The 20932-nt window shown below is 36.7% G+C and overlaps 1 protein-coding gene across 1 annotated transcript in view; it reads left to right on the forward strand.

Moving 5' to 3' along the window:
- Window positions 1–20932, forward strand: part of TMBIM4 (transmembrane BAX inhibitor motif containing 4) — a 31613-nt gene extending 10681 nt beyond the window's left edge. The window contains 7 exon segments of the mRNA XM_017871582.1: window positions 5158–5196; window positions 5198–5265; window positions 6230–6336; window positions 10656–10689; window positions 12576–12693; window positions 19989–20034; window positions 20592–20932. Of these exon segments, the coding sequence (XP_017727071.1) occupies window positions 5158–5196; window positions 5198–5265; window positions 6230–6336; window positions 10656–10689; window positions 12576–12693; window positions 19989–20034; window positions 20592–20798 (619 nt within the window). The 3' untranslated portion in view covers window positions 20799–20932.

Here is a 20932-nt window from a genome sequence, read left to right on the forward strand (position 1 = left end):
TTAAGTGATTCCCCTGCCTCAGCCTCCCAGGTAGCTGGGACTACAGGCACGCGCCACCATGCCTGGCTAATTTTTTGTATTTTAGTAGAGACAGGGTTCCACCATGTTGACCAGGATGGTCTTGTACTCCTGACCTTGTGACCCACCTGCCTTGGCCTCCCAAAGTGCTGGGATTACAGGCGTGAGCCACCGCACCCGGCCTGAATTTTTTTTTTTTTTTTTTTTGAGGCACAGTTTTGGATATTTGTGAGGTCTTAACTAAGGATTTTACAATTATGCTCTTTATGTATTTTTTGATGTCCCTGAGTCAGAAGGCTTTCATCTTTTTTTTGAGACGGAGTCGTGCTCTGTCGCCCAGGCTGGAGTGCAGAGTGCAGTGGTGCAATCTCCTTGGCTCACTGCAAGCTCCGCCTCCCAGGTTGAGGCCATTCTCCTGCCTCAGCCTCCTGAGTAGCTGGGACTACAGGCACCCGCCACCACGCTCAGCTAATTTTTGTATTTTTAGTAGAGACGGGGTTTCACTGTGTTAGCCAGGATGGTCTCGATCTCCTGACCTCATGTTGTGCCTGCCTTGGCCTCCCAAAGTGCTGGGATTAGAGGCGTGAGCCACCGCGCCTGGCCCATCTTTTTGTTTTAACAGTTCTTCCTTTAGCTGGGTATCTCTTCTCTTACATTTTAGTATAAGCAACAAGAAGCCAACAGGTACCTTCAACACTCTGGAAGTCTCCTTAGTTTGATCACCCACTTGATTAAGCACATTTTCTACTTTTGATGTTACCATAGCTAACACTGTTGCTCAACTTTTCCTGAGTATATAATAAGCATTCTCTTTCCTCCAGTTTGCACAAAATTTTACCCACTTTCCTTTAAGCTGTCACCTGCAGCAGCCTCAGACACATTAACTTTCTACAAACAGTTTCTTCAAGGCTCTTTTAGCCTTCATCTCACCGATCTGCCAGCTTCCATCTATTACCTGATTCCAAAGGCTGTCTCCCATATTTTAGGTGTTTGGTATGGCAGCACCCCACTTCCAAGTACCAAGATATATATTAATTCTGTTTGTGTCACAAATTACCCTAAACCTTAGTGGTTTAAAAGAATAAACATCATCTCAGTTTCTGAGAGTTAATAATCTGGGTGGTTTTAGTTTAGAGTTTGTCCTAGGTTGTGGTCAAGATACTGGCTAGTGCTGGTCATCTGGAGGCTTGACTGGGGATGAAGGATGTGCTTCCAGACAGGCTACTCACAGGGCTATTTATATGAGTCCCTGGTTTCTCACTGGCTGTTGGCAGGAGACCTTACTTTCCTCTCACATGTGTTTTTCCATAGGGCTGCCTGAGTTTCCTCACAACATAGCAGGCCTTCCCTGAGTATGGATTCTTAATGGGGTGCTATTGACCCCATTAGGTGACAGTTGGTTCTTTAGAGGGATCTGAAGATCTAAAAAAACTTAAGATTTTATAATGGCATATATCCTTCCAAAGGGTGATGGTACAACAGATATATAATAAATTTGTGGCATTAAAATTTTATTGAGGGGGCTATTAGGAAAAAATACCTGGAAGGCTACTTACATGGGGAATAATGAAAACAAGGTTGAGAAACACTGTCCCAGAGGTAATGATCTAAGAAAGAGCAGGAGGAAGCCGTAATACCTTTTATGACTTGGTCTTAGAAGTAGCACCCTGCCACTTTTCGCAGCATTCTTTTTGTTAGGACCCACTTGAAGGGAGTGTCAGAGAACTGTGACTTATCTTAAACCACCACTTCATGTAAAGAAGGATAAGGGCATTCTGAGTAAAGGAAACAGCAAGTGCAAAGGCCCTGAAGCAGGAAGGTAACTAATGTGGGTAAAGCATGGTGAGGAAGAGGGAGAGTGCTGAGATGAGATTGGAAAGGTTCTACATCATGTAGGACCTTGTAGGTCCTATAAAATCTTTTGCATTTTATTTTAAGTGAAACGATTATTTAAGTATTTAAGCAGAGAGTCACATGATATGGTTTACTTTACAAAGAGATCACTTTGACAGTGTGTGGAGAAATAGGTGGGACAAGAGTGAAAGCATGGGGACCAATTAAAAGGTTCCTCCAGTGGTCCAGGTGAGAGATTAGGCACACTTTGACTAGGGAGGTAACAGAGGAGACCAAAAGAGGCAGATACATTGCACTTTCAAAGGTAGAACTGCAGTAGTTGCTGATAGATTGGGAACAGGGAGGGGGTAATCAAAGATAACTTCTATGTTTTTGGCTTCGAGGATGTTGGTGCTGGTTGTTGATGAGAAGACTGGGTGAACAGCAAATTTGGATAAATGAAGAGCTCCAGTTTTGGCCATGTTAAGTTTGAGATGTCAAATAGAAGGGAAGAAATCAGGACTTAACAAAAATTGGAAAATTTGAGTAATATTCTTTTCAGGTTGAATCTTTTATATTTTCCTGAAAGCTGTATATGCATGTCCTTTGCTACTTATATTATTCACAATGGGTGTCAATACTGCTTTTGCCTGGGATTTGGCTTATGATACTAGAGTATAGAAAAAGTTGTGGTCTGCAATATCTGCATAAGGATAATTTTTTAGTATGAACTTAAAGGCTTAGCACAAGTTTCTTTAAAATGTTTTGAATTGCAATAGGAATACATATTGCTGGTATCTAAAAAACACAGATTAGTAAAGAACTGAATATGAAAATTATCCTTACTGCGCAGGGTATACGAACACCTGGATGTATGTTATTCTAGTCTTTTATTATATATGCACTTGAGTACATACACAGATATACAAATAAACATTAGATCTTAATGTGCACATTGTTTTGAACTGTAAAACAGTTTTACAAAATGGTAAGAAATAACACTGATTTTCACTGCTTGCAAATACATATCATATGGATTGGCTTTGAGTTACATGAGGTACATAATAGGGTATGAGAAGTAAAGAATACATTCCAGGGCCAGTCATGGTGGCTCATGCCTATAATCCCAACACTTTGGGAGGCCTAAGTGGGTGGATCACTTGAGCCCAGGGGTTCAAGACCAGCCTGGGAATGTGGTGAAACCCCATCTCTACAAAAAATACAAAAAAAAATAGCTGGACGTAGTGGCATGTGCCTGTAGTACTAGCTACTGGGCAGGCTGAGTTTAGGAGAATTGCTTGAGCCCTGGAGACTGGAGCTGCAGTGAATCATCACGCCACTGCACTTAAGCCTGGGCGACAGAGTGAGACCCTGTCTCTCTCTCTCTCTCTACAGAGTGAGACCCTGTCTCTCTCTCTCTCTCACACACACACACACCCCATCCTGGTGTGGTGGTGTGGGCCTGTATTCCCAGCTACTTGGGAGGCTGAGGCTAGAGGATGGTTTGAGTCCAGGACATGGAGGCTATAGTGTAAAGAATACAATTTTTTTTTCTCATAGTCCAGAAAGATCCCTTGCAAGTGTAATGGCTTGACCTTTGGTTTAATAATTAAATTTGCAAAAAGATAGCCCAAATAATATTGTCCATGCCAGTAGTATATTCTTTACCCTGCTTTTATGAAAAAGATAGAAATGACTTCCCAAAGCTTTCAGACATGAGGGCCTTTTTAAGAAAGTAAGTGGTAGATCTGTTGTGGAGTTGAGAACTGTTTATCTCTAAGCCAAAATACAACTGGACACTCAGTGTTCTTATGAATCATTGGTTAAATTATATGCCCAGTAAAATTTGTTTAAGACGTTAGGAAAAACTCATTCTAGATTTTGGAAAGAGTGCCAGAGGGAAAAATTAAGATTTAATATTTGGGCATTTTGATGACTAAATACTTAGTATTCATGAAAATTCCCGTATTCTTGTGAAATATATATTTTATTTATTTATTTTAACTTGATATTTGGCTGACATGCCATCAAAGGACTTCACCCTTCCTTGGAAAGCCAGGTCTTTAGTAGGAATGTATTTCAAAAGGAACATCCACCATGTAATGCTCATCTACCCTGAGCATTGCCATGATAGGCAAGAGACAACATCACATTTTCTTTTGTTGGGTAAAAGTCATTCAACATGCTTTTTATTGCCTGCCTGATCATAGTCCTGTAAGTAGTGGTGCCATTATTCTGTTTCATTTCAGAATAATACTTTTTCTCTTCCCTGACTAGTAAAATTCACCCTTCATTAATTTAGTAAAAATTTATTTAAAAGCAAATAAAATTTAATGACTGTTTATTCAGTGCCATCCACTAGGCTGAGTGGTGGGAGTAAGGAAATGAATTAGGCTTGTTCCCGATTATTAGGGAGCTTTCGGTCTTTACAGTGTAAGGGGGGTGAAGGACAAGTAGACTTACCAATTATAAAGTGATTAGTGGTATGTTTAGGGTTCCTCAGGAACATGAAGGAGAAACATCTAATTCAGAATGGGGAACTGAGAAAGGCTGGATCTTGAAAGATGATTTGTAGTTAGCCGGAAGTGTGAAGAGAGAAGGTGGGAACTGTTATTCATGTTTTATTTCTGAAGATAGTAGTGATTTCTTGGAAGTTCATTGTATTATTTGTTTCACTGTGTATCAGAAGACTTTAATAATAAGCATTTAATCATTAAGCCTTAGAGGTGATTTCTGGCCATTGATAACAAAATATTATGAAAGTAAGGATTTTCTATTGTATAGAAACTAGAGGCAGGGGTGCTATAAATGAGAAATAATAATAGATGAGTGAAAGTAAGTTTATATATTACTTGCCTTTTCAGGATAAGTTTCATTTGGGGAAACATTTTACTATTTTGAAATTAAGACATAAAACAACTTAGGTTTACATGCTTTCTATTTCTCCTTTTTAGATTCAAGATATAATCATTCTTTTAAAATGTTCTGCTTTTAGTCTTTTGCTATATTGTATCCTGCTGTGTACAACTAGGCATTTAATACATTTTCATTTTGATGAAATCATTTACATTCTGGCCCACTAATTTTTTTAGGCTCATGCTTTTGTAGGGAGCTTTAGATATCTCTTACAATTTTTAAATTATTTTGGAAGCTTTGTATTCTTGTCTAATTTTAGTTATATATTACATTATTAGGATGAAAATTAGGAAAGAATAACATGTAAAAAACAATTTTTTAAAGAGGAAATTGATTGTACTGTTCTATGATAAATGCTTAAAGAAAATAGTAATGTATTTGTTTTCTCTTTAGCCTTTTAAGGAAAGTCTACAGCATTCTTCTCTGCAAGTCTCTTAACTACAGTGACTTCACCAGTTTTTTTATACTTTGAGTCTATACGGACATTTGTACATGAGATAATGTAATGAGATGATAATGAATCATTTTCAGACATTGCATATGATCAAAAAGATATTATAAACACAAATCCACCTTTTTGCGTATTAACTTGATTTAAAATGTTAAAAAAGGTTCATTAACTCTTATAAGGCCTGATTAGTTTTTTTGATTGGAAGGAAAAATATTCCACAACATGGTTATTACCTCTGGAACTTTTTTAGCTTTTAGGTTTCTTAGGGTTTAAACCCTCATTCTCCTGGAATATATTTTAAGAATTTTTCTGCATGCCCATTTTTAAATATCTTAATTTTAAAAACTTTATTAGACTATATTCCCTGTGCTCAAAGCCTAAGACAGTATTTGAAAAATAAATGTGCATTCATTTTGCTTTTGGCTCAAGACTAGGATAATTTCACCAAGAAGTTTTCAAAAGAGCTCCGCATGATTCATCCCTAATCTTTAATCAGGATGAATGATAATTATTTCCATGATACAGTTTCGTTATATTAAAGGAAAGGAGAACTAATGAATATTTTCATAGAAGTAGAGAATTTCTGTCGTCCCTTCTCCCCACTAAAGGGGAATCTTGAACTATTAGTTTACTACTTGAGGTATAATTCTTAAATTTAAATTACAGCCATATGGCAAATACCCTAAAAAAGTAGTTATTATTTAATTTCTTTATTGTATAATATTAGTGTACTAATTGCAAACATTATTCAAATATTATAGAAGTTTATACGGTAAAAAGGAAAAGTTTCCCTCATTCATTTTGGGCTCTTTTCTTTGTCCTGAGGCTCCTTTCTACCTTGTACTCCTCAAATTTTCCAGATATAAAATAATTTGATAGTTTGGTGTGGATCATTCCAGATTTTTTCCCCTGTACTTTCATAAACATATACAATAGATAAATTTTATTAAATTGGATAATACTGCTCATGCTATTTTTTTTAACTTGAAACACTTAATATTATGTCTTTCAGTCCCGCCTTAATTTTGCTGTTTGCCCTCGGATCTCTGGGTTTGATTTTTGCATTGACTTTAAACAGACATAAGTATCCCCTTAACCTGTACCTACTTTTTGGATTTGTGAGTACTTTGACTTTCTCTATTCCCTTAACAATTATTCCTGAGTTTTAAATAAATGCATTTACAATACATACATAACAATGGCAGAACAAAATTAATGAGTTTTTTTAGAGTACTTTAGGAAATTACTTGTAATTTTATAGTCTTTTAAAACCTTTAACAGTTTATTAGTTTCAAAGGTTTTTCTATTAGTATTACTATGTAGTGGAAAAAATGCTGAATTGGAATCAGATGACCTGGCTTTGCTGCTATCTGATTATGTGACACTTGGCAAGGCATTTAGCCTTTCTGTGCCTAACTTTCATAAGTAAAATGAGAATATTAAAGTAGATAAATCCCTGTGATACCTTCTACCTCTAATATTCTATTATTTTCTTGGGAAAAAATCATGTTGTGATTTTAATTTAATAAAATTTAAGTTCTTTATTATTAACTCTTCTGTGTTATTATCTTACCACTCTGGTCTTTTAAGGAACCATTTTGCTCAAATGATGTGCATTAGTAACTTCTTTCAAAATTAGAGTTGGGAGAACCCAACTTTAAGTCATGTGTGTTGAGATATTTGTGAAAATTAAAACCCAAACTACCACTTATGAAAATTCAGTTTAGAATATGACCAGAATAAGGGGATAAGCCTCAAGTTATGTATTTAAAAAATTATTTTGCCTCTTCTCATCCAGTATGACTAGATTCTAACCTAAAAATTTACTTCAAAGCATTCCAAACTAATACTAAGAATACCTGGGTGGGCACAGTGGCTCATGCCTGTAATCCCAGCACTCTGGAAGGCTGAGGTGGGCAGATTGCTGGAGTCCAGGAGTCTGAGACCAGCCTGGACAATGTAGTGAGACCCCATGTCTACAAAAAAATACAAAAATTAGCTGGGCATTATGGTGTACACCTATAGTCCCAGCTACTCAGGAGACTGAGGTGGGAGGATCACTTGAATGGGGTGGGGGAGGTGGAGGCTGCAGTGAGCTGAGATCATGTGACTGAACTCCAGCCTGGGTGACAGAGTGAGACCCCATCTCAAACAAAGAATACTTGTAGTCAAATAGGAGTGGGAAAAGCTATTGATTAGATTAAAATGCTTTAAACTTAAAAACGTTTGTGAATTCTGATGAGTTTGTGTTAAAATGATAAAGAAAAGCTGATGACTTTGAAAGTTTCAGTAATAGGAAAGATTATTCTTTTAAATCTTAAGCTCTTTTGTTTGCAAGATTGTCAATCCTAACTCAAGTTATCACAAGTAACAAGGAGTTTAAGGATGTAAGAACTTGAGAACCCACTAACCCAAATCCTCTTCAAGAAGATTAACTGGAGAACTGGAGGAAGGTTCCAGAAATGATGATATCATAGGAAATTCAGTGACAAGAGTTTGTGTTCTCCTCTCCCTCATTTTATTACATCTCTTCTCGACCTCAGTTGTCCTTATACATTGTTTTCCCTTTTTCTGTCTTTAATTTTTATATGACCCATTGTTTGCCCCCATAGAGTCATTTAACTTTAGCTCCTACTGCGATTGCTTTAATCTCTGAGTTCAGATTCCTGGGACAGAAAGAATCTGGTCCAGGCGTGGTGGCTCACACCTGTGTGATCCCCACACTTTGGGAGGCCAGGGCAGGTGTATTGCTTGAGTCCAGTAGTTCGAGACCAGCCCGGGCAACATCGTGAGACCTTGTTGCTGCAAAAAATAGAAAAACAAGCCACATGTTATGGCACGTGCTTGTAGTCCCACTACTCGGGAGGCTGAGGCAGGAGGATCACTTAAACCAGGAGGTGGAGGTTGCAGTGTGCTGAGATTGCACCACTGCCCTCCAACCTCAGTGACAGAGTGAGACCCTGTCTTAAAAAGAAAGGTTGGGGCGGGGGGGGCAGGAGGGAGGGAGGAAGAAAGGAGAGAGAAAGAATCTGATTGGTACACTTGGTTGTTGGCACAGGTCACATTGTAGGCTTTTAGTCAGTATATGGGTTGCCAGGCCTTGGGTCAGAGCCAACTCCTGGCCTAGTCAGCTATGTCTCAAGAGAGAGGAAGTATATAAAAAAAGGCCATATAGAATTCCTCTTCACATCTACATGTAGCCTCCTCTCAGAAAGATTGATTTCTATGTGGGAAGAGGGTATGGGTCAACTTTTGCCCAGCAGGGAGAGGTCCCACTAGAAAAGCATCAACCAAATGCTTATAGGCAAGATAGTCACTGATTGTTAAATCTGTTCATCATGCCCATAGCTAAAAATGGTTTAACAAAAAAGTGTGTAAAATACATTTCCTCAAATTACTCAGGGACCTTTAACATTAGGGGTTTTTTTGGTCCTGATCCACTGAGGTAAGAAAGGAGGTGAAGCTTATCTTGCCCTAGTAGGAGTGCGTGTGTGTGTATGCATGCACATAGATAGATAGATAGACAGGCAGGCAGACAGACAGACAGACAGAGAGTCCTTGACTTAGAATCATTCAACTTAAGATTTTTCAGTTTTATGATGGTGTCAAAGCAATATGCAACCACGAAGTTTCAGACTTTAAGCACTGGTGATTCTTTAACCAAAGACACTCTGAGCTACATTTTTGACTTAACGATATTTTCAACTTACAGTGGGGTGTATTGGCATGTAACCCCATTGTAACTCGAGGAGCATGTGTGTATATGTTTTAAAGGGGCATTATCATGTTTTCCTAGGTCTTATCTTTACTCCTATTTATACCATCCTGTTTCCTTCAGATACTTGAATGTGTATGGGATGATTTCTTTCCTAAAATCTTGTCACAAATAGTAAGAATATAGTATAATCATGTTGCCCCCCCCCAAAAAATTTCTTTTCTTTTCTTTTTTTTTGAGACAAGGTCTCTCTCTGTCACCCAGGCTGGAGTGCAGTGACGCAAACTTGGCTCACTGCAACCTCTGCCTCCTGGGGTTAAGCGATCCTCCCACCTACCAGCCTCCTAAGTAGCTGGGACTACAGGCACATGTCGCCATCCTTGGCTAATTTTTTTTGTATTTTTAGTAGAGACGAGGTTTTGCTGTGTCACCCAGGCTGGTCTCAAACTCCTGGACTCAAGCAATCCACCTGCCTCGGCCTCCCACAGTACTGGGATTACAGGTGTGAGCCAGCACGCCCAGCCCAGAAAAAAATTTCTATCATCTTTTGCTACTATTTTGCTGGCACTACTAAAAGCATTAAAACGTAACAGCAGTTCCATTGCCTCCACGTCTATGTACAATTTCTAATACCATTTTTGCTTGGGTGCTGATAGTTTCTTGATATCAGGTAGAGTGGATGCTTCTACCAGGAGTATGATTATATAGCCACTGCCTTTATTTCTAGCTTTGCCTTTGTAATATGGTCTATCAGATGGTTGATAAAATCTATCTAGAGTAAGGATATAAGACAAAATAAAGATACTGTAATTAAAGGAAAACAGAGGCTAGAGGACAAAGCTCGGAATCCCCAAGTCTTGTATTTAGGATATTAGTTCAGCTACTTCTGACATGGCTTAAACAGTGACAAAATAACAATGGCTTAAACAAGATAGTTTATTTCTCTTCATGTAAAAGTTTGAATGACAATTTAATGAAGGTGACAAGGGCCCATGCTTCTGCTACGGTCCAGGCATTCCTGGAGTGGTATAAGACAGATCACATGGTATAAGATAGATCACTCCTATAGCCACAAAGTATCCAGTTATTAATACAAGCAAATGAGAAGAGGAAGGGGAGAGCAAGTCTTTCTTTGTTTTTAGAGCACAATCCAGAAGTTGTATACCTATCTTAGTCACATTAAATTGGCTAGAGTATCCTTATGTAGTTAGACCTAGCTGCAAAGGAGACTGAAAAAATGCAGTTTAATCTGAACAGCCATGTGTCCAGGTAAAAATTCTGTTATTAGGGAAGAAAGAATGAATATTGGGACACACTTTCAAGACTCCCACACCAAAGTACTACCTAAATATTTTATTCTTCCTATGTTTGTGTGAGGTATTGAGGTTTTATAAATGTGCACATAATTTGCAATTGTATTTTATTTATATTACACAGTAAGAAAATAGAATGTTCTATATTTACAGTCTTCCTTTTACAAATATGCAATTAGAGCGTAAAGAGTCATAGTATCACAATTAGAATGTAAATGTTCTCACTCAATATATTAAGGTCTCATTTTCATTATGGTGAATTTACTAACTGTCCCATATACTTCACAGGGCTGCTTTGAAGCTAAAATGAGATCATTCATATGGGATCACATTAAGCTGCTAGAAATTAGAAAATGTACATGAGATAGTATACCTTTTACTGTCATTAATTTAAATTTCTTTTCATTAGACGCTGTTGGAAGCTCTGACTGTGGCAGTTGTTGGTAAGCTGTAATTGCATTTCTATATGTTATAATAACTTTTAGTGTAGATAAATCTTTCAGGTAAAAGTTATTTGGGGCTAAAGTTTAACATGGAATATCGTATTTCGGAAATACAGTGTAGGATGAAGAATTCCTAAAGCATAAGCAAAAGTCAGATATTTATCCTTTACATATTTCAGCTGAGCTTAGAAGAAGTGGAAAAGAAAAATAAAAGGAATGGAGAACAGTATTTCATTTGTTTACCCATTTAGAAAAATAAGACAACTATAGCTAATTTTTTCCATAATTTAAAGCTATCCTCAAGTAACTGAGAACATGTGTTTTGAGCCACATACTTTGATCATATATATGAGGCTTAACTCCTTTAACTGGCCTGTGCCGAACTGGGCTTTAACATTATATCCTCATATTTTATCAAGTGGCACTATAAGAAACAGTGGTAATTTCTGCTCTGTATTTCATGTTAAATATGTGTTTGAAGGCCGTGTCTGTTATAATTACTTGATGTACCCTATATAATGCCTCAAGGAAAAAATTTCAATAAATTAAGAGTAGAAATTCTGATTGTCTCAAAATGGTTAACCTTGAGTACCAAAAAGGTCAGAGTTAATTATTACTCTCCATAACAGCAAGTTGTTTATCCTTATAGTTAATGTATTTAACTCTTCCTATTTTGTCATTAGTTTTTTAACCTTTCTATGCCAGTTTTGTTTAATCTATATGTTTCTGTAATCTCTTGTTAAAAGAATCTATATAAATAGTAATAAATAATAAATAGGATTGAAGCTTCTTAACATAGAAAGAAAGTATTCAAATCCATCTCTCCCTTCTCCAGCCCCTATTATGTATAAAGAATGTAGGAGAGAGATTCATTTCAGGATTATTGGAACTGGGGTAGAAAACATAGATGAGGTAATCTGAGAACATTATTTTCCTCAGTAATTGCAGTATCTTGTCAACCCAATCATATACTTAAGTTACTGAGAAGAAGCAAAATGGATTTCATGTCTTGTCTTTTCCATGTTCACCTTCCTAATCCTGTAACGGCATAAACAGAGAAATTCCAATCGTGTAGCATTTAAGGATGGAAAGAACATGAGTAATTACTCTCTGAAAATTAAAAATTACTTAAATGGCTTTGGGTTCAAAGCAGTTAACCTTTAATAGGTTATAACTGCAATTTATTAAAATGTTAAGGAGCTTTATTACAATAGCCATAATTGACTGGATGGTTATTCTAAAATTACAGAAAGGAATTTGGCATATATTCAGTAAACCCCAAAATAATGTACTCCAAGATAATACACATTTGGATATGCAGTTAGTGGTTGGTTTCTGTCCTCTACAGGGTAAGTGAATGGTAAGCAACCCTAGCCAGCCCCAGTATTTTTCTTTCCCAGTTTCCTTGATTTGGGCTGATAAACCAAGTATAACTAACCAGATGATTGCTGGAATTGCTGCTACTGTCCAGGAATTCCCAGCCAGGCAGGAGACCCAGAATCATCCCTATTGATACTTAAACCATAATGGACAATCACCACAGATGGTGGTAAACTGCGACTGAGACAGAGATGGGTGAGAATCACTCTGCCATACCCCTAAAACTCCAAACTGGCTACAGGCATAATAGCTCTCCAGTCATTTCATTAACTTGGTAACAATGTGACTTCCAATTTTGTGTGAATGAATTTTTTGGAGACTGTTAATTGCATTATGGGTGTGGTTTCACTGTACCTTGTAGTCAAGGATGGATAAGAAATCTTTTCTAATTGTTTTTATTAGCATAAAGTACATGATAAAATGAAGCATTTCTGTAAAATGCCAGAAAAAGCTGTTTTGTATTGAGCATTTTTATATGCATGTTAATCAGTGTTTTAATTTTACAGTTACTTTCTATGATGTATATATTATTCTGCAAGCTTTCATACTGACTACTACAGTATTTTTTGGTTTGACTGTGTATACTCTACAATCTAAGAGGGATTTCAGCAAATTTGGAGCTGGGTAAGTTGTATATATTCTTGGATATAATAGATAAATATCTTTAATTATTATAGGTGGTTTTGAGGAATGTGCTACACTGTTATCTTTGGGTACTGTCTTTTAAAATGGAGGGTAATAAGAGATCATCTCTTTGAGTACTAGGGCCAGGCCCTACTCCCAGAACATACACAGAAATGGAAAGTTGCTTTGACTTATTTGCTTCTCTCCTATAGTGAAAGGGAAGTGAATTAAAAAAACAAAATCAGCTTTCCAGAGAGTTTAAGCTTGTTTGCTTTATTAACATTATGGAATTTACTGAAATTAATTCGGTCTTTGTCTTAGCATAAGTGTTACCAAGACCATCCACGTCTTTGTGGAAAAAGCACTGTAATTAGTACAGGTATTGAAAGGGTCTGCATGAACTTTAAAACCTTTTGATCCATCTAGATTAACCTGTATCCTTCCTCAAATATACGGAATGATCCTTTTTATATGCGGATTATGGTACTGCATTGCCCTCACCTGGTAGGAATGCATAGACTCTTTTCTAAGCTCACAGTGGCTTCCTGTTGGCACATAGTCACCCAACCATTTTCTTTTTCCTGTTACAACACTATTTACAAAAGTCTGCTCTTGCTAAACTTTCTTTCCTCCCCCACCCCTTTTATTCTGGTAATCCAGAACACCAGAAGTCTCTATTGAGATAAAATATAGTTGGTCAGCCAACACTGACAATTGCACAAGCTGCTTAAATAGTTTTATTGGAGTGGAGTTTGATTTAGGGAGAGGTAACATTTTTTATTTTCCTTCTTTGAAAGGATGTTTCATATGTATTTGTGTGGCATATATCATGAAAGATTTGTTCTACTTCCTCTTCCCAACCCAGTCTCTAACTGTTCCCTCCCTTTCATTCATTCCAGTATCATCTCTCTAAATCCTTTTCTGGTAAACCTGCCTTATATTTCAGCCTCTTCATAATAAGTTTACATTGATTGATAAAAATGACATTACAATTATCATATATAGATCTGAGACCAGATATTTCTGAAGTGCATCTGTCTGTGTCTGTTGTTTCTGATAATTCTTATGATATTTTCTTTCTTTGTGTGTTCAGTTATTTTTTACTATGTAATTGTCCTTGAAAAATTATTTGTTGAATTTCTTTGAGGCCTTGGTTAAAGGTGCATTTTTCCATACAGTATTTGGGTTTTCACCTGGCATCTGGGAAAACTATTGGATTGGGTCCACTTGAAACTAAATTCATGGCTTATGATGGTTTCCCAACCACACAGGTGTTATTCAGTTAGACTACAAATCAGCAAAGGGATAGCTTGTGACAATTTCCCAGGGATGGTTCTTCTCTGCCCCCACCCCCCAATTTACCCCTGCTTAGTGCATTGATGACTTTTCTTGTAGTTGGGCAAATTCAGCTACAGTACTGTGATTACTTCTTTGGGTTTCCACTTTTACCTGGATTTTGACTTGATAATTCCATTCTACCTTGACAGTTATTTGATATTTTTAAGAAGGTATTCTTTGTTTTCTCTTTTATGCATCATTTTAGTAGTTTTTGGGGGTGGGACAGGGGCAGTAATTAGTCTGAAAAGTTCTTGTTTGCTTAATACTGGAAACAGAACCCTTTCAAAATTGCCTCTTACCTATATTACTACAACCAGCTTCTCTATTCTCTAGTCTTACCAGTTTCCAGCCTTTTTTCCACCAAGCAGCTGGGTGATAGGAAAATGGAAACTTGATCACAGTATACCTATTTAAAACTTTAACACTTCACTACTGCTCTTGTATACAGCCCTGTTCTCCATTGAATCACATCTACTGCTATCAGTTACCGGACACTGCCATGTAATGACTCTCTAGCAAAATCCTAATAATAATTATACTTTGGTCAGTATGCCATAGGTTCAGCTACTTAAGAGTAGCACTTTATTGCATTTTAAGTAAAACTTAATGGCACTACTTACTGTGACGCCTCAAAGCCAAAGTGGTTGTGGAAGCTAAGTGCCAAAATGGATATAAAGACTTAGGGAAAAGATTTTCTGTGAAAATATGTTCTTCGAAAAGTTTATAGGCTGTTCCTTCTGACCTGTTTACGGGACACAGTAGGAACTGAAGAAATGTGTTAAATGTATGGATGTATGGTAGTATCAAGCAATGGTGGCAGTGCTTCATAGATTGACTTAAAGCAGTGATGTTTTTACACCATCATTTTCCTGTGGTAATTCTGCCACAAAAGGAATTAAATCTCAGAACTATATGTGATAACTGTGGCAACTGGTCATTGGTGTGCTAGACTTGCCTTGTGCCAGCTTGTAAGAGGCATCTTGCAAGTCAGTTGTTAAACTGCTGGAAGCTTAAAATAGGCCATGAAAGATGTATGTACACCACAGAAATTAAGAAGCACTACAAATCAGGGCCCATTTTCTTTCCTAGAAAGTAAGTTTACTGGCACATCACTGTTTGTAAGTTATTTTTATTCTGTGCTTCTTGTTGAGAGGGAAGAGGGTAGGATTCGTCAGTCCTCTAGATGGAGTTGTTAGAATAGCAACATCAGCACTATATCCATGGCATATCTTATTTATATTCTCAGAAAATTTGTTCTCTCTGATGTTTAAATATTTAATGAGATGTGAGTCAAAGTAGAATGAAGTAACAACTTAGGCAGAATATTTGTAGGACATGACTTTCAAATCTTTACCTGTTACAGAATCTACAGAGAATGCTGTCATAAACTGACAAGTCTTAGGCTGAATCTCTTACCAGAAACTTAATGGAGCCTGTGACCCTAAATAACCCTTTTAGTGTGTGTACATTTAGGTCGCTGGGTGGGGCATGCTGCTTAACCAGGGAGCCTAAGTGTGTCAGATTTCAACTTGGATGTTGTAGTGGAGAAAATAGATCTGTTTTAATAGCATTGTCAGTAGTGTCTGATCAGGCTTAAATGTAGGATCTTGTCCAGTTAGTGAATAACAGTAAATTAATGTCCAAAGACCCCTATCCTAATGTCTTAGTAGAAGCCTACAAGAATGGGAGAGGATTTTTCATGGGTCTCTTGTGTTTCTGAATATCTTGGGAATGATGTGCTGACTGCCCTTTGTTCCAGACAATCTTTTCAAGGGTTTTCTTGTTCCAATAGTGAACAGCCTAGGAAGATGGTGCTCGCTAGAGCAGAGGGCAAGCATGTTTACTTTCCATTATAAAAAAGACTTGCTTCCCTAAATTCAAGGCTCCTGTCTTGTAACACAACCCACTGTGTGTGTAGGTGTCATGTGGCCCTCTTAGCATCACCTGGGCCCTGTCATTAAAATGATGATACTACTGTTATTACTGTAAACTGTCATTTATCTCAGACCTAGGAGCTTGATGCATCCATGAAACTGTGCCAGGCTAACTTGTTAGCCTGCAAGTAGGGTAGTATCTTGGATGCTTCAAGTTCTTAATATCACCTTCCCCATGCCCCATGGTACAGGAGCTTTGGAGTTTCCCTAGGGTTTAAGAATGAAAAAGCAAATCCTAAGTCCCTTTCAGTCCTGAAGGATCTATATTGTGAGGCAGCATGATACCTGATTCTCACTTAGGTATGCCAGATGTATCTTGAGAAATTTTAGGGCCATTTCAGAGAGACAGCTGAGGACTAGATTCTCATCATGCCTTCAGTTCACCAAATAGCATTACAATAAATAACTCTGTTATTGTGAGAGAACTTATTTTGTATGAGTTCAGTCCTTTTGCATTTATTATTATTATTATTATTTTTTTTTTTTTTGAGACGGAGTCTCGCTCTGTCACCCAAGCTGGAGTGCTGTGGCCGGATCTCAGCTCACTGCAAGCTCTGCCTCCCGGGTTTACGCCAACTCCTGCCTCAGCCTCCCGAGTAGCTGGGACTACAGGCGCCGCCACCTCGCCCGGCTAGTTTTTTGTAGTTTTTTTTTTCAGTAGAGACGGGGTTTCACCATGTTAGCCAGGATGGTCTCGATCTCCTGACCTCGTGATCCGCCCGTCTCGGCCTCCCAAAGTGCTGGGATTACAGGCTTGAGCCACTGCGCCCGGCCTATTATTATTATTTTTTTAATGGTATCTTGGTAAATGTTCTTTGTGCACTAGACAAGAATGTGTGTTTTGCTGCTGCTGCTGTGGGATGATTTGATAAATGTCAATTAGGTAAAGTTGGTTAATAATGTTAAGTCTTCTATTTGTTTACTAATTTTCTGCCTACTTTTATCAATTAATGTGAGAGGGGTATTGAAATTTCCAATGACAAGTAAGGATTGGTCTTTTTCTCACGTAAATTCTATAATTTTGCATCATATTATTTACATTTAGGATTGTTACGCACTCTTGGTGAACTGACCCCTTTATCATTATGAAGTGACTTTCTTTAGGTCTAGTAATATCATTGCCCTAAAGTCTTTGTTATTAATATAGCAACCCCAGCTTTCTTCTTAATTTGTGTTAGCATGTTAGCATCATATATCTTTTCTATCCTGTTATTTTTAATGTATTTGTGTCTTTGTATTTAAAAGGTTTTTTTTTTTTTGAAGTCATAGTTGGATCTTGGTTTTTAAAAATCCAATCTGACCATCTCTGCTTTTGGTTAGTGTATTAGTCCATTTACATTTATTGTGATTATTAAGGTGGTTGTGTTTATCTTCTTTATTGGCTTATTAGCTATAGTTCTTTTAATTAGAGGTTGCTCTAGGTTTTATAATATATGACCTCAAATAATATACCATTTCATGTATACTTGTATCTCCTTTTCCCTACCTTTGTGCCATTGTTGCCATAACTTTTAGTTCTACATGTTATAAACGCCATAATATATTATTATTTTTGCACTAAAAATATATATTCTTTTAAAGGGATTTTAAAAATAGAAGTCCTTTTATGTTCACCAATGTGTTTGCCATTTCTACTCTTCTTCATCTCTTCATGTATCTAAATTTCCACCTAATATCATTAGACTAAGAGACTTCTTTTTAAAATTTCTTATCATCTGTTGGTCATCTTTTGTGTCTGAAGAAAACCTTTGTCTTTATTTTTGAAAGTTATTTTTGCTGGGTATAAGATTCTAGGTTTTGGGTTTTTTTTTTCTTCCTTTCAGTATTTTAAAGATGTCATTCCACTGTCCTCTGACTTACATAGTTTCTGACAAGAAGTCTACCATCTTTCTTATATTTATTCTTCTGTATATGTTTCCCCCACACATACATAGCTACTTTTACCATTTTTTCTTTATCACTGGTTTGCAGTAATTTGATTACAATATTCTTTGGTGTGGTTCCCTCCCCCTCCACTTTTCTTCTGTTTCTTGGATCTGACAATGTAAAGTTTTCATCAAATTTGGAAAAACAAAATTGTTTAAGAGATGGGGTCTTGCTGTTGCCTAGGCTGGATTTGAACTCCTGGGCTCAAGTGATCCCTCAAGTGTGTAGCTGGGATTACAGGCACACACCACTGTGCCCAGCTCAAATCTGGGAAATTTTTGGCAGTTATTTCTTCAAACATTTATCTGTCTCCCCTTCTTTCTCCTTTGCTTGAGATTCCAGTTACATCTATGCTAGACTTCTTGATGTTGTCCCCTAATTCACTGTTTTCCTGTTTTGTTTTTTTTTTTCTTTTTCTCTCTGTGATTCATTTTGGTTAGTTTCTAGTGCTGTTTTCAAATTTAGTAATCTTCTTCAATGTCTAATCTGCTGTGAATTCCAATCAGAGTATTTTTATTTCATATATTGTATTTTTAATCAGTTAAAGTTCAGTTCAATTTGTGTCTTTTGAAAAATATAGTATCTTCCATTTCTCTCCTCCTCATGATCATTCTTTCCTCGATCTCCTTGAACGAGGGAGTATATTTTTTAATGTCATTGTCTATTCATTCTATCATTGTGTCATTTCTGGATTTGTTTCTATTGATTTTCTCCTTGTTATAGGTCATATTTCCTTCACTCTTTTACATGCCTTTATAATTTTTTATTGGATGTTGGTCACTATAAATTTTACATGGTTGGGTGCTGAATTTTGTTGTATTAACTTTAAATATATTTGGCTTTGTTTTCCTAGGACTAGGATGCAGTTAAGTTCCTTGGAAAGTAAACCTTTTGAGGCTCTGTTAGGGAGGTCCAGAACAGCTTTTAGCTTAGGGGCTTATTTGGCCCTAAGGGTACTGCTGAGACAGTACCCTTCAGCATACTACTCAGTGCATGTCTTAAGAGGTCTTTCTACTCCGGCTGGTGTGAATGCAAACTGTTCCCAGTCCTGTGTGAACTATGAGGACTATTCTCCCTGCTTCTCTATGGTGGTTCTTTCTCCAGCCTTGGTTACCTCCTCACATGCATGTTTTAATCAGAACGTAGCTACAGACTCTAGGGAAACCCTGTGCATACACCAGAGTGCTCACTTTCAGTGGATAGTTCTCTTCTTTCTGGTATTCTGCCCTGCAAATTCTAGCTATCTTGGCTTCCCTGACCTCTGAATTCTTGTCTACTCAACTCAAGGAGACCACAGTGTCTATATGGGTTCTTATCCCTACACAGTGGCCTGGAAACCCTCTGTAGCTGGGGCAAATATAGACTTCACTTTCTTTATATCCTTTATCTCAGGAATCCCTGTCCTGTGCTGTTTGCTGTCCAGTGTCCAAGAACTGTTATTCCATATATTTTGTCTGGTTTTATTTAAGGAAGGAGGATAAATTTGGTCTCTGTAATTCCGTGTGACCTGAAGCAGCTGATATGTCCCATATTTTATAACAAACGACTGACTTCTTAGATGTCCTTTCTCATATATTTTATACTCTCTATATAAATTGAATTGTAACTCATAAAATTATAGCAGTGTCAGATGTGTCCATCAATTAAGTTCTATAATACATAAGAATAAAATGGAAAGTACCCTTCAATAGATAGACATGTTCACAGAATAAGTTATTACTTGGTTTAAAAGTGCAATCATATTTCATTTGTTTATATATTTTCTAAAACTTTTTGTAGATCTCTGAATTAAAATACTTGTAATGATATTTCTGCTTTTATCTATATTTTATGTTCCAAAACTTCACAAATTATACTGTTAACTAGGTTTGTATACCATAAAGACAAATGTTGAATAAGTAGCTGTTCTTTCAATTTCTTTTAAAAAAAGATCCAAAATGGGCATTATATTCATTGTATGTTTACAAATTCTTACATTTTAGTTATTCTTCGGCAAAAAATCCGGATAGATATGGTTTTTTCAGAAAGTGTTGAATGGGTTTACAAAGTTTTTTGTAAGGAACAATATTGTAAATTACTAAAATTGCATTTTTATAGGCTCTTTGCTCTTTTGTGGATATTGTGCCTGTCAGGATTCTTGAAGGTAAGTTATATTATAATGGTTAACTTGAAATACAATTCTGGCTTTGTCAATATAAATAACCTCAAAAAGCTGTAAGAGATACTTTTATGATAGGACACTTAGTTATAATTATCCAGAACATTTGTATAGAGAATGATTATAGAATTATCCCTTTAGAAAATCAGGGTCTTGTGTTGGTCCTTATTATTGACTGAAAGAAAGATGAATGAATAAATGAATTAAATTACATAGAAAGAGGCCCTTGCTTACAACTGCCAAGTTCCAGTGGCACATTTAATTGTGAAAAAAGAAATATATTTTTAAATAATTTACATTTGGAATGCTATTTTTCAAAGTGGGTAATTTAGTTTAATGGAATATATCCCCTCATTCATCCTTCCATCCAACAGAGGCAAGTTTGGACCTGCCTTGCCTTTTTCTGCTTTTAACATTTGTATTCAAAGTTGTGCACCATTGTCAAATGTGTAATGTAGCAGTAAATCATTAGAGGAAGTAAGTTAAGTCCTGTTAATACTGTTCTCAAATATCAACATATTTCTTTAATCTCTTCCCTATAGTTATTTTTTTATAACGAGACAATGGAGTTGGTCTTAGCTGCTGCAGGAGCCCTTCTTTTCTGTGGATTCATCATCTATGACACACACTCACTGATGCATAAACTGTCACCTGAAGAGTACGTATTAGCTGCCATCAGCCTCTACTTGGATATCATCAATCTATTTCTGCACCTGTTACGGTTTCTGGAAGCAGTTAATAAAAAGTAATTAAAAGTATCTTAGCTCAACTGAAGAACAACAACAACAAAAAAATTAATGAGAAAAAAAGGATTAAAAAAGTAATCGGAAGCAGTATATAGAAACTGTTTCATTAAGTAATAAAGTTTGAAACAATGTTTAAA

Source organism: Rhinopithecus bieti, unplaced genomic scaffold, assembly GCF_001698545.2.
Source record: "Rhinopithecus bieti isolate Rb0 unplaced genomic scaffold, ASM169854v2 scaffold_5924, whole genome shotgun sequence".
Classification (NCBI taxonomy): domain Eukaryota; kingdom Metazoa; phylum Chordata; class Mammalia; order Primates; family Cercopithecidae; genus Rhinopithecus; species Rhinopithecus bieti.